Here is a 15,620-nt window from a genome sequence, read left to right as displayed (position 1 = left end):
TTTTAATCGTTTTTAAACTATTTTCAAATATAAAAGATAATTTGGTTTCAAATTAAGAACTTTAATACTAAATAAATAATAGTATTTTATTTAAATTTTATAATATAAAAGACTCTTAATCTCAGGGCGGATTTTTAGGCAATCAGAAAAACAGACACTTCCAATAGTTACACTTAATTAAATTAATATCTATTTTACACATGTATCTTTTATGTATAGCAAAACTAACCAATTTCATATACTCTTCTTTTGATGATCCTTGGTATCTTCTTTTTTCTAATCTTATGTCCTATCGTCAAAATGGCTTCCCTCTTTCTAACAAGCTGTCTTTCTCACAACAATGGCTTCCAAGGTTTCCCGCTTCCAGCCGAAGGACGTCCTCTCGCCAGGCAATCCAAAACTCAGAGTGTCCTATTCTTCTTTGTTGTCTTCCTTTTTCAAAATGTCCACCCTTGCTGGACAGAAATTGATGAGGACCTCCTCATACTGGAAACATCATCTCTCCTCCGCACCCAAACAACGAATGCTCATCTCCTCTCCTCTATCTTCGATGTTTACTAATCAATCCAAAAATAATCGATTGTGGTACAATCGCTCCGCTTTACTTGCTATGGTTTGTGATGCAAACAGTCTATTGACAATTGTTATGTTTTTCTATTTCTTCTTTGATTTTTCTTTTTCTATAATTACTGTATAGAAGCAACAAAGGTTGAAAAACTTCAATCCATCTTAACACAACCAAACCAATGAACACTTTGGAAGGACGCGCACCACCATCTTTCTTGTTTTGAAACAGCGTATTTCTTTTAGACAAGGAAAACTGGTAGCTTGCTTTTTGATTTAAAATAACAAATAAGAATATTAAAATGATACATAAAATAAAACATATTAAAAACCCTTTATACATCAAAATATACTATTTACTAAAAAAGAGCATATTACAATATATATAAATGCATAGCTCTCTTGGTATCCCTAATTATATAAGTTTATAGCTCTCTTGGTTAGTCCTATTTATACAGGTTTATAACTCTCTTGGTTTGCCCTACTAAATTCAACAACTTTTGAACAGTGTAATAATGCCTGCAGCTACTTTGAGCACTGTCAGACTTGTCCCATGAGCTCATTTTCACAAGAGGAGTTAGAATTAGGCAGAGTGATGGGATTGCTAGTCTACTGTTCAACTTGGCTCTAGAAAAAGTGCTTTGTTATTCAGAAATTCAAAACTGGTGACATAATTTTCAACAAGTTTTTGTAAATATTTTATTTTGTGGATGACATAGGCCTATATGCGTGATCCTTCAAATCCCCTCAAGGAAGCATTTTTAAAGCAAAGTGAAGCTACAGATGCTAGGGAAATGACTATCTACCAGGAAAATACCAAGTACATGCTTGCAGGACTCGGAAAAGAATTTGTTGTTCGAGAATCATGGGAATGTGTGAATATTAATTTCAGAGTGTGGATCACTTGACCTACCTAGGATGAGTAATAAGTTTTGGAAACAAGTTATCTCTTGATACTGGCCAGCAAATTGTGAAGGCTAATAGGTGATGGTTTGTTCTTAAGGAGCATCTGAGAAGAGAGCCAATCTCTAATCCCACGATATTTCTTCTTTCTATATCCTTACAAGTACGGAAGGAAAGGAGATTCTTTGTCACTTCTTTATGAGTATAGAAAACGCCTTATATACTATCTCTAGAAAAAATATACTCCTTTAATTTTCACACTTTTCGTTTTATTTTGAAATCATCTACTAATATCCTAGCATTAATTTCTTTTATTTTTATTTTTTTAAATTTTGCTTTCACTAAGTACTAAATTATTCACTTAACACTTTTTTCTTTTTTAATTTTATGTTTAATCATGCACAAATTCTATCCTTAAACGATTTACTCGTAGTTGCACACTCAGGGAATTCTGCCAGGCAACAAAAATTAAACTTTTTTCTTCACAACCACAACTTTTCACTATTACAATTCTTTTACATGATGCTATAAAAGATATTAACCCATTTTATTTTATTGGCGTTGTAATAAAAGTGATTGATATGCTGGAAGGGTAATAAATCAGACAGCTGTGCAGCTAAGGCAAAATCGGCATCGAGTACGCCTCACCATAGGTTCTTTAACAGGATAAAACTACGCAGAAGCCATTCTGCCGACTCCAAACCTTCCAGACCGGGCAAAATGTAAGTATGTGTTTTTAATTTTAACATATTTTAATGTGTTTTTTTCTTAATTTGTTTAAGATGAAATTTTAACTATAATAAAAAGCTGTACTCACTTTCACCAATATTTCTATATTACTTTTTAGGATATTTTGGCTACATATATCATCTTTAGGGCTACTGTTTGTTATTATACATAGTTTTAATCCAGTGTCTAACCTGGACCATGCCATATATTCTCACCCTAATCATATTTACTGAGTATTGATTTGACATCCTTCCTGTTATTTTAATATCTATTATCCTTCCTGGCATTTAAATACATAGTATCCTTCCTGGTATTTATTTTTTGTAATATCCAGTTCTTCACTACTACACACGATAAAATTATATTTGCATAAGTGAATTTTATTATATCTATTGATAAAGAAATTTATTTCATAAAAGCACATCAAAGTATACACTATTGATTGTGTTATGTTTTTTGATACAATTTATTTTTTTAAACAAAAAAATTATAAGATAATTTTTAATTAATGAGAAATTAATTTTTCTCTAGTTAAAGTATTTTTAAATTGATTTTTGTACTTTTTATATCATTAAGTTACAATCCGCGAACTGTATGAGAGTGACATAACATAGATGGCGGTTGGATCAATCATAATTCATTGACTATTCTCAAACTACAATTGCAACTCACTCCAATCACTCCTCTAAAATATTGTTTTATTCATACAACACAAGGAAGTTCTTGTAGTAACTTATTACCAAAAAGTTTGTTGTTGTTTGCTCTCTCCTATTCTTTTCCTAAGCCCCATGGGTGTGTGGAGTTGAGGTCAAGATGGGAAAAACGGATTGAGGGGAAGCTCTTTTACTGCATTGGGAATGCATTTGAAGAGGGAGCTGAGGAAATTTTTTGGATAAGGAGTGGTGTTGTGGGTTAGTCTAATAGGGTCGAGGCACACCAGGTTTGTTGAGTTAGTGCTCTTCTATTCTCATTTATTAGGGGTTTTAGATATAAAATAAATAAATTAATATTATATACATTCCTTTTTTTTTTTTAATTATATCGCTCTTAAAAATTATATGAACTAAAATATTTATTTATTTTTTCAAAGTGGGCTAAATTTATTACTTTTTTCAGATGATAAATTGGAAACAAATCCTAAATTACTTTGCATTTTAAAGTCCAGCAAAATATTTTTCACACTTTACACTAACTTTGTTCAAACTGGGGCTTAAATTGGTTAACAGTGTACTCGGTTGGATTTATTGTTCAACTATTTCTGTTTTTCAAAATGGAGGTGAATTTCCTTGTTTAATCTACTTTAAATTTTTAGTATCTGTTTTTTAATTAATTGCATAATTTTGATTTTCCACTATTTTGATGACTTCTAACAGTTTTCTTATAAAAATATTAATTTCTTTATACACCATTTTAACATCTTGAAAATCAAATAGATTTCCTTTTTCTGCATGGTGTTGTGGATCCCAGTTGGAAAACTTACAATCAAAATAAAGTTCTTTATAATTTATACAGTAACATTTCTACAGATCAAAATTTACTTAGTACTAAGACATATATTTATATAGAGGTTGGAAATGCTTTTCAATTTTTTATTTATTTAATTTTGTTTTTTTCAATAAAATGATTCTATATTGAGTTAATTTATGGATTAAGTATTAATAGTAAAATTATTTTGAAATCACTAAGGTTTAAACTAAGAAAAGTCAGGGCAAGTTCGTTTTTGCAACAAAAGTATAATAGGTTTTTAAAAATATTTATTACAGTTATCTTACTATGCTAAGCTGTAGTAGAAACCGAGATAAGTGAGTTCTCCTTAAATGGCCCACCATTAGAAAATTCAGACACATGTTAAATGTTATCTCATGATTTTGATATCGTGCAGAATAGGTTGTTATGAAAGTAATTGATAATAATTCATGAAGGTTGGTACTTCTTACCAATTTTTTTTTCAATAATATAATGTTGTATAGAGCTAATTTATGAATTAAGTATTAATAGCAACAATATTTTGAAATCATTAAGCTTTGAGCTAAGATCTGCACTTTCCTCTTAAAATTTTAAGGGACATATTTGAACAAAGGGGCAAGGCCAGATCATATCCTTTTTATATTTATCTCATTTTTTTTCTTACTTAAAAGCCCTCTAATTGAAGATATTCATCCTATGGACAGAACTGATTTATTTGTTATACATAATTATACTTTGTCACATCCAAAAATAGACAGATGAGATAAAGTAGTATATGAGATTGCACTCTCAGGCAACAATGGTTAAATTAAAAAATAAACTGAGTTTTCAACAGACATTCTCGTTTTGAAATCTCAAAATAACCACAAACGATTTTTTTATATGTGTGCTTATGTTTGTGAATACTTAGGTGCAGGGGTATGGACAAAACTTGTATGGAACCAGACTTATTGTTAGCGATAATAAAAAATGGATAAATATAAATTATGAAAGAATTTGGTAATTATCGAAAGGATAAAATAAATGTTTTCGTTTCTCAGTGGTTGTTATGGCAATAGTCACATTTTACTTTCACTTACCTTTATTTCAAATACACAGTAAGGTAGAACTTTGTCATCCTAAATAATAAAGACATTGGCGTTTTGAAATTTAAGCAAGTTATTATATTAATTCAATACAAAATTTACTATGTTAGATTTTATTTTACTCAAGGTACAAAAAAATTACAAAGTTCTATTTGGTACAGTGATACTTGATATTATATTTATCAGGAAAACTTAACATATTTTCTTAATGCGTATGTTTTTCTCTTTGTTTTTTAAAGCATGGAGTTTCTACGGGGAAGTAAAAGTGAAGAGCATACTAGCAGCAGCCGGAGCAGGTTGAGCCGGCTCTTCAGCAGAGATTTACCAGATGATGTACCAACGACATTACCTCCTGAGTATCTACAGAAAAGAGAACATGTGAGTATTTATTAGTAGTTGATATCTTTTTTTTTTTTCCTAACCTAGCCATAGCTGGCATGCAGGGTTTAGTGGTTGATACCTTATAGTAGTGTGTATACCAGAGGTGCTACAAGGGAATGCTACTTTCTCAAAATATTAAAAAAAAAAAAAAAAAATTAAAATAATAAATGTACAGTGCTTTCTAACATTTATAAAAGGAAGATTTATAAGAGGAAGGGTGCGATCAAAGAATAATTCAAATAGTTATAACACTATTTATTATGAGAAGACGTTGCAGGGCTTCATCAGGGCTAACAAAAGTTGAATGAGATAAAAATAAATGAACAATGTCAATTAAGAATTTTAAAAAAAATTGTACAGTGAAGCTTAAAATTAAATAAGAATACCAAAAGGTTTTGGGCAATTAAAGAAAATGGAAATAACAACAGATAAAAAATAAATATAAAAATACAGGCACACTAGAGGAAGACAACAGGCCCAGCAAAGGTGCCACAAACTTTTTGTAGTTCAGAAAGGGTGCTGTGGTGAAATATTTTGGGAAGCGCTACTTTGTGGCAGGAGTGGACAACCAAGGGTTCCCATCTTTGAGGCGTGCCACAATCGAACCACTCCTCTCCCGTCCGCTATCCTATAAATTATATACAGTCCACTCATTAACCCACCCTTCTCCAATTCAAATCTTCCTTAATCCAAACTTCTCTGTAATGTATATATATAGCTATATAGCAAGCAGATAGCTAGTGGTTTCCCTAAATATTCTATGGTTTAAAAAATATAGGTAAAGTAAAATTTATGAGTTCTAGACATAGAAAGCCAGGAAGAGATAGGAAATTATTGTTATAATAAGAAGAACCCTGAACACAGAGGAAGACTCCGAAAAGTCAGTGTAGTGTTAATAATTTAAAGTAAAGAAATATTGGGAAAGGAGAAAAAATCACTAAATATTTATATGATAGAAGTTGAACCTTTCTGTGGTATAATATTGGTGTATAAACTTAATAATTGCATTGAATAAATATATTTTTTTAACTAGAAAAGGTAAATTAAGCTTAAGGTAAAAATTACTCTTACTTTCCATTCATGCCTGGGGGAGTAAGGTCTCCTGTTAAGGGTTAAGTTAAGAAATTATCATGGATTCATCTTTCAATGACAAAATCTTTTATTTTATCTGTTTAATTTTTTTAGGACAAAAGTTTGGAGAGGCGGTTTTGGAAGCAGCTGCGGAAGAGGAGGCTCAGCAGTGGAGATGGTTCAGCGAAGCCGCCCTTTTCAAGCACATAGCAGTGGCTAAGGAGTAAAATTTTTGGAAGAAACCGTCATTCTTGTTCTTCATTCCTAAGAAGTTGGAGGCAAAGGGAATCGCGCTTCTTTACAAGCTAAAGTCATACTTGAGGGATTGACAAAAAAAACTGATACAAGTTAATGGAGAAAAATTCCAAATACAACATTTTCTAAAACGAATTTTAAATATTCTGGAGTGAAATGTCAATATAAACTATATAAGACTCATCTCGAACCTCTCTAAAAGATTTGTGAAGAGATAATAGAATATATAGTTCTTTTCTGTCTTTTTTTTTTTTTTTTATTTTTATTAAAGGCATGATAGGTCTTCACAAAATTTAACCGATAGTAGAATCGCACGGTTTAGAACTTTAAAAAAAATGAAGCTTTTCATTGATAAAATAAATGTGAGCTTTTCAATTGCATTATGTTTAATGATAGGCACTACTAATTGTGATATTACTTGTATAAAATTTGTTTATATGTAAATATCAAAGTAATTCTAACTGAAAGATCTAAATTGAAATCATTCTAAAAATGCTAGTATTTTTTTTCTTTTTGTAGATTATTACATAATTTTCATAGTGTAAATATTTTGTAAATTCAAGAATCATTAATTAAACGCTCAATAATGGACATAAGGTGATAAAAAGAATTATAGTAATTGTTTCTTATAGGAGAGATTTGTCTATTCCAAATTTACAATTTACTATAATTATTATTATTATAATTATCACTTTAAATTTACTAAATGGATAGCTTGGAAATGACAATCCCTTCTCATCGTGGGTTCTTACAACTTGTGGTTTCTAAATACTTTAATTTAAAAATAAGGCTACCACCGGAGTCCTAAATCGAGAAACTATAAGCTCAGAAAAAGTTCACTATATTTCCTACTATTTTACTAAATAAGAAAGATATTTCTAGACTTAGATGAAATATTAGCCTCAACGAAACTTTCAGATAGCTCAATGTTTATTGATTATTTAATCAAATGTTGACATTCAAATATATAGATTGGAATTGACGGCCTAAACTTGTTTGTTGAGTTCTGTAATAATTTTTTATCAAAATAAGTAAAGCTTTGGTTACATTGCATTAGGATTAATAAGAAAATTGGTTATGTTAATGATTTTTAATAAATAAGCAAGATATTAATTATATTGAGGTTTTTTTTACCTCTATTAAGGACCTCTGCAGCCCCAGAGTGGGAATACCAAAATTTATTTCTCAGGGCTAATGCAAAATAAATATTAATTGACCCAGGTGTAAATTGAACCAATAATGTCCTGAACCAAACACACTCCTCGTTCCAACATGCTCGGCTATCATGTCCTACTGTTGTGAGTTTGTTTAAATTTTTCTCTTCTAAAATAAAATATGATACTAAACAATTTTCTCGTCTCAAATCAAAACTTTAAAAAAATTATATGCAAAAGATGAATGAGTGTTATTAATGGGCCACTTTTTTTTATATTATGATTTTGCCAAAAAGTATAATCTCATCCAATCTATGATTTTGTTTAAAGTTTATCAGAAACCATTTCCCTACAACTTTTATGACCATCTTTTCTTACCTAAACAATGTAACCATACCTGTCCTAATGCTTTTGTTTTCAGGAACAAAAAAATTATACATATCATTTCCAAGTCTGTGTAAATTATTTTATTATAACTGTTTTATGCTGTTAATCAATTCATTGAGGACTTGGACCGAAATCTAAAAATTATACAATATATCAATTAAATGCCATAATGGGATTGAGTTTTCATTCTATTAAACTAAAAAGTCATATAAAATTCACTACTGCAATCACTGTGTATTTTTACTTTTACTCAATTGAAATTCAAAAGATATTGGATACTTTAATTTGGTGCAATAGTCTTGATATATTTTCACTAAAGAAAATTATCAATACATATTTGTTGAATACGTCAAATTTTAAAAACTTGAATTGTTTCTGTTCTCATTCAAAACTTTCATATGTTTTTAAGTTTTTATTTCATCATATTTTATTCTTTGTTCTCCTTTTTAAGTTGTTTTTTGAAATTATTATTCTCATTTAATAACTTCTGATTATTGCCCACAAAAGTGTTGATAGCACAAAAAAAAAAGAAGGTAAAAACCGAAAATATAAAACTTTTTGATATTTAGAAATTTTAATTGATATACTGAGTTTTTCTAATAAAATTCAAGGTTTTGAAAAAAAAAGAAGTAGAAATCCAGTCGTAGTTACAAAATCATTTAAAATTTAATAAATTATAAATGCTGTTTTAAAGTCTGCTTGAGTCATATTTTTAAGAGTTTTGAAAAAAAAATTATATACAAAAAATTAGAGATATTATTAGTGATTTTTATTTTCCTTATTACACCTTTAAGATTGTCTAGGAAGGAAGGTAATAATTTAGTGGATAAGATACTGAACTCATGATTTCTGATGCAGGTTCAAATCTGGCTGTAGCGGAAAACTTTAATTTCTATTATGTTAGTCATTAATCAAATAAATACATTGAAATATAAATATCATAGTTGGGTACTCACTCAATCTCTGTTAAGTAGGTACTTGGACCTTTCAGGGGTTCATTGAAAACGATGGAGATTGTTGGTGACACTGGCTATGCAGGAATTGTCAAGCAATAGTTCTTCCTTATCAATTATTTGAGTCGAACCTTGCTTGAGTTGTAATGTACTTTTTTTTAAAATTATCTAACCGCTATTAAAAAAAATTATGTTTTAAATTATTTTGAAATATAATGCTATTCTCTCATCAATGTATTTATGCCATTCTTTAATTTAGTAAGACAAATTTCATTAGTCTATGGCTTATTTTGACAAGGAAAGAAAAATGTTAGAGAAAATATGCCAGGCTACATAAATTGTTTTATTTTATATTCACTCACTAGTCAATAACTTTTCAAAGTTGAATTATATTTTTTGTTAGTTGTAAAATTTTAAGTTCTTACTTGATTACCAATTATTATTTTGAAGGTTTCATTGAAGATTATTACATGCATTTAGTTCCAAAAGTAAACAGTTTACTTTGTGGTAACTATATTCCTTGGCTGATAAGTGCACACTTGTGTCTTGTGTTTTTGATAGTAGCTGTCCTTTGATTCTTTTAGAGTTGAGATCATTAAACCATAATGACTTTCACTTGAACTGTTAGTAGTTGTATAATGTGCCAAAATTTTAAATATTTTTCATTAACACAATTATTAAATATATTTTAGTTTAAGAACAACTTATATTCACAGGTGAAAAAATATGAATATTTATTGTCATTTAATGGTGGTATTGTGTTTCAATTGAAGCACAGTAATGTTTGCTTATATAAATTAATATTGCAGACAAGTTATCTCTGTTGTATCACATTAAACTGGACATGCCTAATTTATTGTCAAATTTTAATGTACAATACATATGTTTTATAATTGAAGTTGTCAGTCAGTAAATTATAGAGTGAGAAGATTTTAGTTGTATAGAATAAATAAAGTCATGTTTCAATATTTTGGTATTAATATACTTGTATCCTCATTATATACATTTTTTTATTGTCTTATTTTTTATTATTATTTGCATGCAATATCTGTGTGAGTCTTAGTGTTTTCAACTTTTAGTTTATACAAGTCCACTTTTATTGCACTTTTCTCAGAATAATAGAATTTTTCACTATGTCAAACATCATCAAATATGAGGTGTAGATAGTTGACCGTAGATTAATGATTGGAGAAGTTTGTCGGGGGGTGCGGTCAGTTTGCGGGGAGTTGCAGGCTTACCTTCTACGCCATAACCCCTGATGAAGACCTGAAACTCAGGTCGAAACGTCAGCATGAAATAAATAAATATGGTTTTGTTTATTTATGCTGTTCTTTGCTGACCGCATCCCCCGACAAACTTCTCCAATCATCAAATATGTTTCGTAACCCCTAGAGTAGGGTTTTAGTGGTTTCCGGGATGTCTGATATGTAATGATATTAACTACAGGAATAATAAAATGAACTGTATAGTAAAAGAAAAGAGAACCATAGCATTAATACATTTAAAAATAAATAAAAGGAAGCTGGTTCAGGTGCGGTTAAAAATAACTCTACTAGTTAAGAACTATTCATTGTGATCCGAAATTTCGCCCCACTTTGCAGGACTTCATTAGGAGAAAAAAAATACGTAGCACAGTAAGAGAATAAAATAGCAAGAAATAAAAGAAAACTAAGGTGAGGCTAAAAAGTAATGTAAAAAGAAGAAGTAATAACAAGTAACAAATTAAAAAGTAGAAGTAATAACAAATAAGAAATTTGATAAAAGAGGAATATAAAACAAATATAGTACACACTAATTGATAACAATAAAGGAAATACAAATAAAATAAAGCTAAAGAAAAAAATGAAAATCAAGAAAAAAATAGAACTTACCCCTTTCGGTATGAAGCAAAATGGAAAGCCAAAGAATGGCATTAGGCATGAGATAACATTAGGAAATATAAGAAAATATTAAAACTAGAGTAAAAATTAAATGATAATATACATAAATATATAATTGGATTTAAATACTTTTTAATTTAAATTGTGATTTAAATTAAAAAGTATTTAAATATATAATTGGATTTATACAAAAAATAAATATAATATAGATAAAATACTATAAAAATAAAACAATGGAGACAATAAAGATAATATAGTGAAGAAAAGGATATATACAAAAATGAATAGAGGTACAAAGGTGTTGAAAATTTATATAATAAAAAAAATTAATTTTAAAGCAATAAATGCAAGTACAGATAAAAGATAGGGAGAATAGTAGGTGAGTGTTCACTTCTGAAATGCAGAACATAGAGCAATATTAAAAGCATTCTTAAGAAATTACTGTAGTTTAATAAGGCTTAGGATATTTCAAAAGGTCAGAGAGATACAGTCTTTATCATCTTCATGATTGACAAATTTGAGTTCCAAATAGATATGTATGGATTCTGAGATGAGCCATTCTTTATAGTTAGGGACTGTAGCAAAAATTGATATTTGTTTGTAGTTAAAAGAATGGTTGAGGGTCAAGGCGTGTTCTGAAAGTTTAGGGGTGCAAGGGTTATGGGAGTTGATCAACTTTTATTTATTGCTTAATAGTTATTGCTTTTTAATATATAAAAATTTATTGTATTTTATCTATATTTTATGCATTTGATAAGGAAGATGGTCCTTTCTTTTGTTAATTGCAAACTGTCAATAAACAATTTTCCAACAAAAAAAAAATTATAAATCATAATGAAGTAACTTTTAAGCCTTCAATCACACTTCTGATACGGCAAAATTAATTTAAAATGAAAATAAAACTAACTAAAAGTATTAATAATAAATTTTTACAGTGGTTTTTGTAAAGTTTTATTATACTATGCAGGTGATCCGAAAATTGGGGAAGGTGAAGTCAAGCTTAGCATAATATGTTTCAAGATATTGTACAAGTAGTAGTACTAGTGGTGTGATCGATTGATCATAGGCAATGATAATTAAATCTGGAGGCAGACACTAACAACAAATATTAGTTAACTTATAGCACGCAGCTTTTGTATATCCTAGTCTTAACTTTGTCCTAGAGAAAGCGTCCAACCTCATTTTTCACCTTAAAGGAGCTGAATCGCCTTCAGACTAAATGTTTTCACTAACAAAAATGAGGATATGTGATAATGTGTCCATGTTTATTGTGATCCCATCTGGCATAATGTGATGAATGGAATATGGTCTGGGTCAAATAGTGCGGACCGCACCCGGATCATATTCCATTCATCTATACACATGGTCAATCAATAATCTTCCAGTATGGCATAATGTGGCTTACAAAACCCCTTATCAATTCTATCATGAAAAGTTGCCATGACTTTACTAACAGACTGTGTTTGTTTGTTTATGCCCACTATACTTTTGTGAAGGTGGTTGCCTTAGACAGTCTGACTAATTAACAATGTGGGGTACTCTATATGAGAGGGCCTTATAATGCGTGTTCATACAGTTTAAGAAGCTGGTTTGGAGCTGAATGGACAGGATGAGCCTTATGGTTTCGAGCCGTTAGTCCTCGAAGGATCGAAACTTCATTCTGCAAGATATGAGTCGACAGCTGTGAAGGATAATACAAGTCATGACTGGCTATGAGCCCCAGGTCCTTGCCGTGAGGAAACTTCGTTCTGCAGGGTACGAGACTGTAGTCACAAAGGGGATTATAGATCCTTAAGAGAAGGAAAAGGTTACAGAAAAGAGAAGAAATTAAAGAACGCAGGGTGAAAATAAATCAAATTTACATTTCTAAAATGAGCACAAGAATGTACTGGTCCACTATGTTTATTGTTATTCTTTACCACCATAGGTGGGGAACTCGGCGCAACGGAAATTCGCAGTGTCTTTCAATTTCTGTAGACTCAAGTCTCTGGTAAAGGCTATTAAACGCCATCAAGAAATGCTACGTATACGACGTTTACTTTCATTGGATCAGAAAATTCTATTTGAATCTTTATTAATTCAAATGATATATTAATGAATATTACAATTTTTAACATAGTTATCGTATGTGTAAAATTAAAGTATATACAAGGAATAGTACAAATATTAAAGGCGGATCCACATGTTGGTCGCTCGCCACGAATCGGAGGCTTGTACAAATGCTCCGTAAACAAAGAGCGAACCATCCAATGTCAGTGTTATTCAGAGAGGCAAGCATGGCGGACGTACAAGAGGTTTCAGCTATTGCACTGGGATTATATTACAAAAAAATAAAATATAAATAAATAAGATTAAATATAAAAATTATTAAAAAAAAAGTACCAACAAACACCTTTAATCTCCTAACAGCTCTCAGTTGCAACTAGACAAAGAACAATGGTGGAGATGCTACACAAGCGCTCTCACGAACCCCTTTGATCTGTGTCCAATAAACCTACTCTCGACGGATTCGCAACGAGCTTAAGCCAACTCGTACAAGCCACCCATCCACATGCTCGCGCATGTCTGAGTTCGCCATGGCTTGTTCAACATGTAGAGGCCCCTTAATAAGGTTTGTTCCAACAACGACTTCTGATTATCTAGTAGTAGTAGTAGTGGTACAATCCAGAATTAAAGTTAAAAGTCTACCGAAAGAAGATCTGAAATGAAGGTGGGCTGATCTTATTACGAGAAGGTGGTCCAAAATTGCAACAGAGTATATATATCAAAGAAAGGAGTGGAAGAAAACAATTTACAAGATTGGATGATGAGATCGAAGAGTAGGTGGCTGTTTGGCTACTGTGGCATAAAGTAATTAAGAACTTATAGTAAATTATCATTTACTTTTAAGTGTTCAAATAGGACATAGAAAATATTTTATTTAATTATGGACAAATAATTGTTTTATTTTAAATTAATGTAAAAAAAAATTAATCAATGAAATAGTAGAAATTTTTGAAAATTCTTGTTTATTAACCTGACTCATACCTTCCAAGAGGGAGACTTTTAGTTCTGTAAAGAACGGAAATAAAGCTTTTATTATTTTGTTTCATTATATTAATAAACTCTCCCGCAAAATAATTCAAACTTTGGGAATTAGGGCCCAAAAAGACCGAAAATCTTTTCATTCTAAGTGGACTATACCTCCTATAAACTAGATTTAGATTATAACTGCCACTACTTCTGACTTGACAACATATCTTACCTCTTTGGATCGTAAACAGAACTTTCTCACCTGTCACCGTTGAAGTCAACAGTTTGTTTTTATTTTAATTTAGTTTACCAATATCAGTTGTGGAAGTGTGAAGTTCACTTGAGCCATGAGCTCGTGTCAAAACTGTCACTAGGACTAAACACAGTCAATATCAGTTCGTTAGCAATGGATGAAGCTGGTAAGAAAAACATTTGTATTATCTTCAGTTGGACTGGTATTGTAATAGGATTTATGAGTTTTTAATTAAACAGTGGTTTAGTTTAAAATTTTCTACTGAAAGGTGGTGGTTTTATATTTCTCCCAGTTCATCTTTAATCAAAAGGTGATTATAAAATAAGTGAATTCAGTTGTTATATTTCAGATAAAGAATTTAAATTAGGAACTAGTACACTAGTATTATAGGACTTCTGTTCATACAACATAATGTTAGTATAGTCTAGTGATCTATATTTTACTATTCAGAACTATCGGTGATTTACATTTCTATTTGTCACCAATGTGAGAGAATTACTATATTATCTTAATTTAGTTTATGGATACAATCCTCTAGTTTGCATGAGATTATACTTATGTCTGAGAATAGTATAAGAGAAACTTTTCAGACATTACATATACAGTAACCACAAACTTTAATTTTGCAACATTTTTTGAACAAAACCTTGAAAATTAGGTTATTTAATAATGTTTAAAATGCTACAATGTTAACTTTTACAGAGTGTAAAGTAATTATTCTTAAACTTAGTTTTTGGAGAAATAATATTTTTTATTTTTTCCAGTGAAGAAAATTAAAAATTAATACAGCTCAAAAAAACAACCAAATTTGTAAATTGATTGCGCAAAACAATTATTCTTACAGTAACATTTGGTTCAATGGGTTTATAGTTAATTATAAACCTATTTTTCTCCTAATGAATAATCTTTTTGTCAATTACAAACACCAAGTGAGCTGAATAGTTAGTAGTAAAAAATAAAATGGGTCGCAAATCAACAAAATCAAATCCTACCAACAAAAATGAAATATTAAAAAAGTAATTTTTAAATAAGTATAAAGTTACCAATATGTTGGTAGAATATTGGGATTATCTTGACAAAAACATTAAATCGGATCATTGAACCTTAAAATACACATGGACAGAAAGCGCCTGGTCCCTGGTGGTGAATCTGTGAAATCGTGCTATACTACACGAAATTTGTGATCATGAATTCACCTAATAAATGAGATCATAGCTGGTGAAAATATACTCCTCAAAATGTGAGGTATCTGAAATAAAAATTTATTTGAAATAAAAGATAGCAGTTTGCATACTCCTCTCTTACTATCTCTTATGATGGCATTACTCCCACTATACATTACTGTTGCATTCAATTTTTTTCATTTAAATGCTTAACAATTCTACCTTTAAACAAATTTCCTGCTATCTGACTAAGAAATTTATGAATTTCCTTAAATTGAGGAACAATGCATTTTTCCACAATGAAGGTGGTTCGTTAACATGTTCATGGATGAACCATACATCGGTCAGTTATTATTGTTTTAT

At 30.1% G+C, this 15,620-nt stretch overlaps 1 protein-coding gene and 1 long non-coding RNA gene across 2 annotated transcripts in view; one reads left to right on the top strand and one right to left on the bottom strand.

Annotated features, from left to right (window-relative positions):
* The window catches only part of LOC106684377 (Protostome-specific GEF), a gene marked incomplete in the record, with an annotated part of 87,833 nt that extends 77,916 nt beyond the window's left edge, over window positions 1-9,917 (top strand). The window contains 3 exon segments of the mRNA XM_067053377.1: window positions 2,059-2,189; window positions 4,988-5,126; window positions 6,315-9,917. Coding sequence (XP_066909478.1) covers window positions 2,059-2,189; window positions 4,988-5,126; window positions 6,315-6,410 — 366 coding nt within the window.
* Window positions 4,909-10,927, bottom strand: LOC136797270 (uncharacterized). Its single transcript, XR_010845122.1, has 2 exons — window positions 10,821-10,927; window positions 4,909-5,108 (listed from the first exon to the last, which is right to left on the bottom strand). It is a non-coding gene; the product is annotated as an uncharacterized lncRNA (long non-coding RNA).
* Window positions 10,928-15,620: the final 4,693 nt, after the last annotated feature.

Source organism: Halyomorpha halys, unplaced genomic scaffold (assembly GCF_000696795.3).
Source record: "Halyomorpha halys isolate HHAL.00 unplaced genomic scaffold, Hhal_1.1 Scaffold576.1, whole genome shotgun sequence".
Taxonomy (NCBI): domain Eukaryota; kingdom Metazoa; phylum Arthropoda; class Insecta; order Hemiptera; family Pentatomidae; genus Halyomorpha; species Halyomorpha halys.
The sequence above is the reverse complement of the archived record's forward strand: the minus strand, read 5'-3'. Positions and strand labels throughout refer to the sequence as shown.